This window comes from Buteo buteo, chromosome 10, assembly GCF_964188355.1.
Source record: "Buteo buteo chromosome 10, bButBut1.hap1.1, whole genome shotgun sequence".
NCBI lineage: Eukaryota > Metazoa > Chordata > Aves > Accipitriformes > Accipitridae > Buteo > Buteo buteo.
The window spans coordinates 37252813-37262972 of record NC_134180.1 but is presented as its reverse complement, the minus strand read 5'-3'; the positions used below and the strand labels follow the sequence as shown (position 1 = coordinate 37262972).

General features: G+C 49.6%; 2 protein-coding genes across 3 annotated transcripts in view; one reads left to right on the top strand and one right to left on the bottom strand.

Annotated features, from left to right (window-relative positions):
- Positions 1 to 2493: 2493 nt before the first annotated feature.
- On the bottom strand, positions 2494 to 9210 carry CDKN2C (cyclin dependent kinase inhibitor 2C). Of its 2 annotated transcripts, none has more exons than XM_075037079.1 (2): positions 8365 to 9210; positions 2494 to 4275 (listed from the first exon to the last, which is right to left on the bottom strand). In XM_075037079.1, exons 1-2 carry the CDS (start codon positions 8695 to 8697, stop codon positions 3901 to 3903), a joined length of 708 nt encoding a protein of 235 aa, XP_074893180.1. In that variant the 5' UTR covers positions 8698 to 9210; the 3' UTR covers positions 2494 to 3900. The 2 variants fall into 2 exon arrangements, with proteins under 2 accessions (XP_074893180.1, XP_074893181.1); XM_075037080.1 differs by lacking the exon at positions 8365 to 9210 and adding an exon at positions 7841 to 8329.
- A 375-nt stretch (positions 9211 to 9585) lies between these two features.
- FAF1 (Fas associated factor 1) overlaps positions 9586 to 10160 on the top strand; it is a 178172-nt gene continuing 177597 nt past the window's right edge. Inside the window, exon 1 of the mRNA XM_075037075.1 lies at positions 9586 to 10126. The gene's annotated coding sequence lies outside the window, so the exon portion shown is untranslated. The remainder of the gene's footprint in view (positions 10127 to 10160) is intronic.

Genomic DNA, 10160 nt, shown 5'->3' with positions numbered 1-10160 from the left:
CCCTGGCGGCGGCGACGGGGGGGGGGGGGGGGCGAGGCTGAAACGGCGGCAGAGCCCGCGGAGGAAACTAAATAAATAAAATCAGACTGTTATTTAAGGCGCGTAAATTTAAAAATATTTGGACAGGAAGAGAAAGGGGAGAGGAACCGTAGAAGACAACCTAACGGTTTCGGAGCCGGCCGCCCCCCCCCCCTCCCCGCCCGCCGGCCCCGCTCCCGGCCGCGCTCCCCGGGGGCCGCCCGACCTGCCGGCCCCGGCCGCCCCCTCCCCGGGGATCCCGGCAGAGCCCTCCGGGAGCACCGACATTTTGAGTGCTTGTCTTGTGGGGCAGCCTTTTCTGAGGCTCCTTGAGAAGTCTTGCTTTTTTTCTCTCTTTCCTTCTTTCTCCCTTTTTTTTTTTCCTCCCCCCCCCCCCCCCCCCCGCCATGCACAGTATAACAGTCTCCTCGCAAATGAACGCAGAAGCTTTCCTCCCCTCGCCTTTTTCGAGGGAATTTCAGCGCTGTGGTTAAGCAGACAATAATGTACGGTTGCTTCTGGCTGCCCGGTGAATTGCCAGGTACATTCGTGGAGAAGACCCTTCTCTTTCTTTTAAAAGCTAAAAAGTGCTGGGTTTCTACTGGTTTAACCCTTTCTTCACGGGAACAAGGCAACGGCGTTTCCTACGAAGTTCATTTCTTATCCCCCCCCCCTGGAAGAAAGCATTGATTTCATTCCTCTCCCCACACGGAGAACTGGAAGGCAAGTCTTTTCATGTACTTCAGTGTGCCGGCATGTATTGCACCGGCGACTGAGCTGAAGTCACCTTCAAATACCTTATAATTTATGCTCCCCTGTATAAGTGCCCGGCCAGCTTTCCCTGCCTGCATTAGCCGTGCACCTCTCCCCCCGCCCCAGCATTCCCAAAGCGGCTGTTTTCACCCTCTCCCGGGTGCTGCTGCCACAGATGAAGCTCTGTTCGTTCCCTGTAGGATCCCTTTAGGATCTGCCCCTTTTCAAAAGGAATTCAACAGCCCCCGCCGTTGTTTCCGAGGATGATTTAGAAACAAAGGTCAAGTGTAACAGCTTTGCTCATCCGTGTAACCGAAATGGGGGAGAGGGCTCTTTCCCCACAGCTGTGCTCTCGCATAGCCCGCTCAGTAGGAATCCTGGTACAGCCACATTTTAGGTTCTATTTCTTCACAGGTTTCTGTGCTTGCTGCGTTTGTTTCTATTTCTGCATCTCATCTCGGTACTGCTTTGTTTACTGCCTGCTCCTGGGCTGCTGCAAGGGCAATCTCTGCTCCTGCCTGGGAGACTCGCTTTTCAGTTGGTTTGTGTCTCAATAAAAGCTCTCAAAAATATTTCGTTCCATCTCACAGGCTGCAGTTTTGCGTCTCCGGGTCAATATCGCTGTCGACATTTTCACAACTATGCGAATTTGTAAAACTGGACTTTTTGATGTTGCCAGACTACCGGGGGGGAGAGGGGGGATCACAAAAGTAATTTCTGAAACCACATCCGATATTAGAATCCTTTTTCGGTATAAAGATGCCCTATTAATGAGACTTGCTTTATATTCCTTTCTCCTCGCTGAGTAAATGTAAGACCTTCTGCAGGAAAGCTGAGCCCCAGCTCAGCCCCAGCAGTTTTATCACCTGCAAACCCTGTAAGGTGCACGTACTCACCAGCTGATTTATTTCTTTGGTTTCCCAGAGGCTTTTTGTAGTAACTATTAAGTTCCTGGGGCATCAGAGAGTAATTTTGGCTTTCAAAGTATCTAAGTAGGAACTTCCATTTAGAATCTTGTTTACCATAACTGGAGAGGCTTGCAGAGAAAACGCAGCAATAAAAACAAATCAAAACTACCTTTAAACCAGACTTAACATCGCCCGAGACTCAGCCGCTCACGTTACAGGCACGACCGTGATGTGACACGTCCCGGCTTTAATCGTGAACTCCTGGCATGCCATAAAAGCCGCTATTTCTGACTACGCGGGGCATTTTTTTTCTCGGAAAAGCAGTTGTTTTCTTAAGCCACTAATTAAACTTCGGCTCAGCGTAAGTTAAATGCCGGTGGAGCTCGAAACGGGTCTGGGATGAGGGTTTTTTTAGCGGCACAGGTGAAAAATAAGGGAGAAAGATGAATATTACCTGTCGGTGTTCACCTCTGCTGTAGCAGCGAATGGGAGAAATCCTGGTGGTAGCGCGGATTTCTGCTTTATAAGAGGAGAGCAGGGCACTGGTTGTGGAGAAGGAAAAAGCTTGGAGCATCCTCCAGGACATGCGGGAAGGGAGACGGAGAGCAACAGAGAGTGCTCTGGGTCACTTCGCCTCGGGGACCTGCGGATTACGTTGCTGGGTTTTAATATTTCAGCTGGGTTTAGTGCTCTTTATACCGGGTATTTTGCGGGTTGTTTCCCCAGTCACGCATCCTGTGTGCCGCGCTGCTACTTGGGTTAATGATCTCTAGATCCCTTGTGAACAGAAAGTGATAACAAAAGGGTGCAAAACTTCATATTTCACAGAGGTTTTTAATCAGAAAACACAGCAGTGTGACAGAGCGTATAGTAAACGTGACAGGCAGTTTCAGCAAATTACTTTTTACTTGAAAACGGTAGCAACTGATTTTGTGGGGCTAAAATATATATATTTTTTGGAAGAGTTAAAATCTAAACTAACGTACACCCCTCCTCTTTTACGTGCTGTTTTCAGTACTATTCATTCTGCATTGATTTCAAACCTTCTCTTTTGCGCAATTAAAATTGAGGCTATTCAAAGTAAAGCACTTTACACTGCCCATCCGTCCAACAACTAGATCCTGTACAAATGTTAAAAGTTTCATTACGAAGCTTTTTCCCATGCGGTGCTGAGCGTCGTTAGCTCCTCTTGTAGCCGGAGAGGTAAAGGAGTTTGAGTCTGATGAACACTCGCGGCTGTATTGCAATGGAAAATTTGCACTGGTTAAATTGTGTTTTACGTGCAAGCAATAACATAACTTCCCGACTATCAAACGTGCTGCTTCCTAAATGTCACCGTATTCAAATATTCCTGTTTTGTGAGATGCATCTATCGTTAAAAGAGTTTATTTCCAGGCAAAAGAGAGTAGTCGGTGGAAAGCAAAAATTTGGTAAAGAGCATCTAAACTGCACTCAGCTTCCGAAGCGACCAGAAAACTTGTTGTGTTGCTGCCTTCGTGCCCTCTTGCCTCTGACAAGGGCTCTCTGCTGCTTGTTTTGAAACTAGAAAAAAACACCTCGTTCAGCGCCCAGTAAACACGAACTACCAAACTGAGCTGTTTAAAACCTCTGGCAATCACAAAAACACCACTTACACTGTTTCTGGTAACTAAATTCAAAACTGGCTTGGTGAAAGTTTAAATACACGGAGGGGGAGAGTGTCATCTACATTTGGAAAGTAAGCGACCTACTTCTACAAGCTCTTGTTAGTGTCAAAACGCAGCTATTTCCCAAAGCCCCCAAGCGCCATCCCCTGTCCTCAGGCCAAGCACCCTTCAACTTTAAGCTCTGCTTAAAAAAGGTCCGGCGACATTAAGCATGTGCATATGTAGCTCTTGTGTTAATGACTTAATACGAAAGACCTAAAATAAGTTGTAAAACGTGATACTGGAAAAGCAGGTATGAGCGACCGACAGACAGGCGGCTGGGTCTGTGAGTATTTTGTAACTGGCAGGTGTAAGAAGTTGCTGGGAGCGTGGGTTTAGACCGTTGCCATTATCTAAAAACCCACCTCTAGGCTTAAGCTACCAGCTGTTCAAAAAGAAAAAATAAAATAGAAGTAAGATTGCAACAAACGTTATTAGAAAAAAAAAAAAAAGAAGAAAAAAAGGAGGGGAAAAAAGCAAAAAAGGCGGTGGCCAAAAGCCTTAACGTCCAGAGGAGAGCACGTCGGAGCCGGGCTTCAATCCATGGGTGCCGGGCAGCAGCGGCTGTCCTCCAAGAGCTTCACCACGGCGGACCTCTTGTAGAGCTTGGCCAGGTCGTAGGCGGTGGCCCCCCGCTTGTTGCGGTGGCCCACCTTGCAGTCGGCGCGCGCCAGCAGGGCCTCCACCACCGGCGCGTGCCCCTCTTGGGCCGCCAAGTGCAAGGGCAGGTTGCCCTCGGCGTCTTCCAGGTTGACGTCGGCCTGGAACTCCAGCAGAGCCTGCAAAGTGTCCGCAAACCCCTCTCTGGCCACGTCGTGGATGACGGCGAAGCCAGTACTGTCTTTCAGGTTGGGGTCGGCCCCGCTGAGGAGCAAACGCCTGGCGATTTTGGGGTCCCCGAGCTTCATCACCTGGGGAGGAAGAGGAAGAGTTGAGTGGCGGTCGGGGGGGGGGGGGTGGGGGTCCTTCTGCACGGCTCAAGCCCCACTTCACGCGGGGGGGAGAGCCCCACCGCACCCGCCCCAGAACTCCCTCTGTGGTGGGTGGTTTTTACTAAACCCGGTGAAATTGGGAAGGCTCTTATCATCTCGGTGGTAAGAGCTCTCTGCCCCAGAGATTCGTGGCTGAAATAGGCGGTGCAGAATGGGGATGTAATAACTCTCTTCTTTCTTTTTTTTTTTTTTTTTTTTAACGTGGGTTATCTCAGTTTCTTAACATACGAAAATTAAGCCTGGTTCGGTTTTATTTGCCCAAGTATTGAGACACCCCTGCATTACTGTTTAAGCTCGTTAAACATCAGATATAGGGTCTCTGAGGAACAGATATTTTACCTCAGCAACAGCAAAAGTAGAACATGTTTCTATAAGCTCTCAGGTGTTTACATTGTCTGTGCATTATCATAAAACAAATACTTGCACTGTACCATAGCTCTGTCTGCTAAGAAAAATAAATGCCAGCAGAATTTTTTCTCCCCAATATTTGTGTTTCATTATGTCACCCAAAAAGGAGAAGTCAAAAGGAATGTTTCCAAGTTCCAGAAGCTTTCTTCTAAAACCAGTGTATTGTATTATACTTTCATAATTTCACTATAAGTGAACTGTGGCTATATTCTGTCGTTAAAAACATCCCTTTTTTAAAAAAACAACAACAACAATAATTGGATTTTGTGACTGTTTCTCTCAGAAAAAAAAAAACTTCTTTCAATTTTCTCGATTGCGTCATAAAACTATCACAATTAGAACGCAAATGTCTCTTATTTGGGACTTAACAGCTTGCACCGATTTCCCCCAAATTCCTCAATTTTTGTTTGCACAAAGACTTTCAAAAATGAACACGCTAATGTGTAATCTCCAGCTTATAGGCAATATTTTCCTGTCCTTGCAATTAGTCTCACTGTAAGTGTCAACTTCGGGGGAAAAAAAAAAAAACAACCCCAAAAAACCTCAACCTTTTTTATTTCCTTAGAAACGTCCACACATTGATTTGAAAATCTTGGTAAAAAAAATTATCTGCATAAACGAGCATTACAGTGCATTGCATTTAGCATAATGTACAATTTCTACAAGGGATTTGCTGAAAACCTCTCCTGGTGAAAATACATATTAGGCTTTTTAAGAAAAGCAAGCTAAAATAAATATAATTAGCGCAGCGTTTGGACTGTAAAGCAGCCCAGTGTATTATATCTACAGACAAGAGCAAAAGTGCAGATAAGACAGGCTGGGATTCAGGGAAAGGGATTTCTCTGTGCCCCAAGGCTTCCAGCTCCGCATGTGCCATTTCTTTCACTTCTGACCAGAGATGGAAGAGATGTAAAAGAAAACAAGAGCATTGTGATCTCTCTTTCTTTAGTAAAATCTGGACATTTTGATCTCTTTTTGAGAGCCCCGGCTGTATTATTTGTGAATTCAGAGCATGTATTTGGTTTAAGTGGGAGTTTTCTGTGCTCAGGCTAGGGGACTGAAGGCTTCAGTTAGAGATGCGGGGGGGCGGGGGAGAAAAATCATCTAAAAGGTGATGCTGTGGGGACGTGGGCTACAACTGTGCAGCAAATGCCCTTTCTTTTGCAAAGTTTCACTCGGGGGGAGGGAGGCGAAGAAGGAGAAAGCCTTAATTGAATAAGTCTGACGAAGAGCACAAGGGCAGGACATGTATTTGAGGCCTGCATAGGTACACTTCATCAGAAACAAAAAGTACAGAGCAAGACAAGCTGAGCAGCTGTTTAATTAAACATAAATGCTGAAGAAAAATATAAATTCATTGCTATTAATATAGGAGCCTCCTCTCCGTTTTAAGTGAGGGAGAGATTATGGAGAGATTATCTCAGTTGTGGAGAGTGCACTGACAGAGAGCTCTTTCGAGCGTGGTCACGCACCCACAGCACATTTCGGGATGATACATATTGAAAATAAGTCGACAGATTCTCCTGTTTTGATTTTTGTTGTGGTTCATTAACTCAGTTACCATTAGGCAGCGATCAGAAGTATTGTTAGGACACGGATGCGTGTTTAATATAGCTGGATGCTATGTCATTGTGTAAAATATGCCTTAATTCAGGATACGGACAGTTAGCTGCTTCTAGACAGAAAAATAAAATACATTACTGTAGGACAAATCGGTTTTCAGCCCTCGTCCCGAGGATAAACCAGCGAGCTAAATGTTTCCTGCTTTCTTAAAGAAGTTACTTTGTGTAAGTTTTTAATTTAAATCCTTTCACTCTCTCAAAAGTTGCTGCAAGTGCCTGCACTGCCATGCGATGCCCTATTTAGGTGCTAACAGGACAGAGAGGAGCTCACAGACATCCAGCTCCAGCGAATTTGTCAAAAAGGGGTCACTCCTGCTTTTTTAGCAAGAGGTACTTATTTTCCAGCCCTTACATTTTGATGCGAAGCCAAAAAGCTGTAAATATCTCGAGTACATTCGCAAGCTCTATGCTCTTTGAAAACCCAATTTCAGAAATTACTGTAGTGGTTTCGGGGGAGGGGGGGAGAGGAGCTAACAAACGATTTTTCTAATGTGGGAAATTAAAAAGCCCTATAGCTCCACTTCCATGTTTCATTACTTATACCTTAAGTACAAATCACCACACTTTCCCCCCCCCCCCTCCGGATTTCTAAATCACTTCTTTCACTATTCGGTAGGTATTCCAGCCTCTTCGCCATCATTATCTGATATTATGAAAAGCAAAATCTTTCATCAGCTCCAATAGTTAGCAGTTGGACGAGTTCCAACTCCTGCCTGCACAGCCACACACTTAAAAAATTAGGACATAGCACCCTATACGATCAGAAAGGAAATAGCTGGAACCGGTGCCCTGCTAGCCGATCTCAAAAAGCAAAATTGTCAGCCTGAATTCTGAATGGAAAAGCAAGTGGTTCAGCTGGAACCCTGACTCGTAGGGCTCCCTCTTAATGTACATCGAAGGTCCTCGGTTCTGAGCAGCATGCTTCCCAACGAGAAAGGTCATTCCTCCCAAACAGCGCGTAAAGGAAAAGTACCGTCTATAGCAGAAACCCAGAAGCGAGACAAGTCACGCTTGGAAAGCATATCGCAGGGAAAAAAAAAAAGAAAAAAAGAAAAAAAAAAGGAGAGAAAAAAAGATAAATCCTAAGCTTCAGCGAACAGCACGTTTGTGTTTACAGACCTGCTATGAAATCCTGCTCACCTAAGCTGATTTCTTTTCATCTCAGCTCTTTCATTCCTTGCCTCCTCCCCACGAAGTTACAAAATATTAGCAAACTCGTAGCCCGTCTGACATTGAGGGTGATCCCCGACTGAAATAATGGTTTTGACCAGTTTTATTTCAAGTACGTCATTTTAGGGAGTTGGAGCCACTAAAGTTATAAAATATGGCATCCAACGAGTTTGAAAAACCACTCGAATTTCATCCACCAGCCTGTTCAAAACGTTGTCTTTTTTGGAAACCCGGGTCACGTAGGTACCAGTGATGAAATATTTTCTCCCTCTCTGGATACCAACCTGCAGCGCAGTCCTCCCAAATCCATTTTGTGCATTGACGTTTACATTCTTTTGCAACAAATTAGTAAGTTGCACTAGGTCCCCCTTGGCAGCCGCGGACGCCAGCTCGTTCCCAGAAGGCTCGGCCATTCTTTAGGGTGACTGACGATCGGAAAAAAGATGAGATTTTTTTTTTTTTTTTTTTTTTAACCAGGCATGGCATCGGAGACTGACAGAAGGATTGGGATGGTTAATCTTCTGGAGTAGACCTTGTAGTAAATACTCGTAAAAAACCTCCTTGCCAAGAGCCCGCCCCTAACTCACACGTGATTATTCAGCAAAACTGCAGCTCCACTTGAAAGAAGATTTCTTCGCTTCCACATATAGAGCAACTCCTATTAAAGACTTTGGCCACTTTCGGGGGGTGGGGAGTGGGGGGTAGACTTATAGCTACGCGACATATTATATATGTTAGAGGTAACGTACATACACGTACACCGGAGACTCACTCAGACCCGAGATCTTTGAAGGAGAAGACAACCCACCCTGTTCACAGTCGGGATCGGAGACTTAGCAGCAGCAGCAGCTCCGAGGAAAAGTCTTCCGTAGCAGTGTCCGTCCAAGTCCCGCTCGGGATCCCCCCTTTCATCCCACACCGCCGCCTCTAGTCCGGGCCCAGCAGGGACGAGAAGGACGAGCCGCGCCCGCGGAGGGCCGGCCGCGGTGGCGGTGGCGGCGGCGGCGGCTGCCCGCCCGCCCGCCCGCCGGGTTCGCTCCCTCGGTGCTCTCGCTCCCCGCAGCGGCTTCGCTCCCGCCGCCCCGCGCAGCCTCCGCGCAGCGGCCGGGCGCGATCCCGCCCGCCGGCGGCTCCGGAGCATCCAGGAGGAGGGCGGCGGCGGGTCCTGGTGGTGGCGGCCGGGGAGAAGAGGGGGGCTGCAGGGGGAACCGGGGCGGCGGGGGGGGGGGGGAGCCGCCGCGTACCGCCGCCCGCGCTCAAGGCGCGGAGGAGCCGCGGAACGGGCCCGGCCCCGCCGCCCGCCGCGGCCCCGCCGCCGCTCCCCGGCGACAGCCGCGCCTCTCGCCCCGGCCGGGGAGCGGAGGGCGAGCTCCGGGCGGGGGCAGGGGCTGCCCCGGTGCCCGCCGCTGCCCCGGTGTCCGCCGCTGCCCCGGGCCGGCCGTGCTGGGCAGATCTGCCGGCGCGCAGTGACAGCCGCCGCTCGCCTCCTCTTTCAACTTCGCGAAATCAAGCTGCACTTGCCGGTCCGCGGCCGCTGCCTCCGCCCGCGACTTTGCGCTCCCCCTTTTTTAAGCACAAACAATCGCTACTTCTGTTTCCTACGGACACGAAGCCGGTTTCTCTCTTCCCCCCCCCCCTCCCATCCACCCCCCCCGCTCTTTTTTTTTTTTTTTTAACCTCATCAGCTTTTTTTGAAAAGAAAAAAAATTTGAGCGCTTTTTGAGTTGAAACACCCGCCCACATTTTAACGGCAGAGATTTAAGGAGGCGCGGCGGAGTTCCAGCGCGGCCGGGCAGGAAGGCCTGCAGCCGCTCGCACCCGCCCCTCGCCCGGCCCCGGGGCCCCGGCCCCGGCCCGCAAACCCCGGCCCCGGCCCCGGAGCAACGCGGCTCCTTGTGTCGTTCCCCTCGCCGTGCAGCTCGGGCACGGCACTGCCCCGCCACAGCCATAACAGTCTGGGTGCTTTTAGGAGGAGCGCTGCTGAGGCCTAGGGAGAAAAAAAAAAAAAAAAAAAAAAAAAAAAAGGAGGGGGGTTGGTGGTGGTGTTGGAAATGAAAGGAAAAAAAAAAAAAGGTTTTAGCACCGGGGAGCTCGGTGGGCGGCCTCCCGCCCGGCGCTTACCCCCGGGCGGTCTCCACCTGCCCGCGGGGGGAGCGGCCCCGGCCCCACCGACCCTCGCTCGGTACCCGGCGGGGCAGCGACTCCGGGGCCCGGGGGGCACCCCGGCGGAGAGGCGGGCTCCTCTCCCTAAGGACAAGGTCAAGGAGGAAGGGTCAATGTCGAGTTGTCTTAGCGGTGGAAGGCGACCGTCCGCGGCAGCACACGCTTTGCTGGCGGCCTTGATTGATGTGAAAGTGCCATTTTGGGGGGGGGGGGAAGGCACCCAGCCGCCGAGAAGACGCGAGGGCTTCGCTTTTCCTGCAAAGGGCGAGGGAGCGAGGACGGTACAGGACGGAGATGGGGTTGCCACCCCGCCTAAGGGTGTCTTAAAACTGCTCTAATGGCCGGATGGCTTTAAGTTTCAGGGACCCTCGGGAGGCTGAGGTCCGCCGAAGCGAACCCTCCGAGAGGTAAGGCGCAATGTCACGGCTCCCCCGAGAAGCC

What these genes read in the sequence shown, in the direction of transcription:
- CDKN2C (XM_075037079.1), bottom strand. Translation starts at nt 8,697, where the DNA reads ATGCTCCGGAGCCGCCGGCGGGCGGGATCGCGCCCGGCCGCTGCGCGG. An exon ending in CGATCCCGACTGTGAACAGG is followed by an intron (nt 4,276 to 8,364) that starts GTGGGTTGTCTT and finishes CTTCCTCCCCAG; the next exon opens with GTGATGAAGCTCGGGGACCC.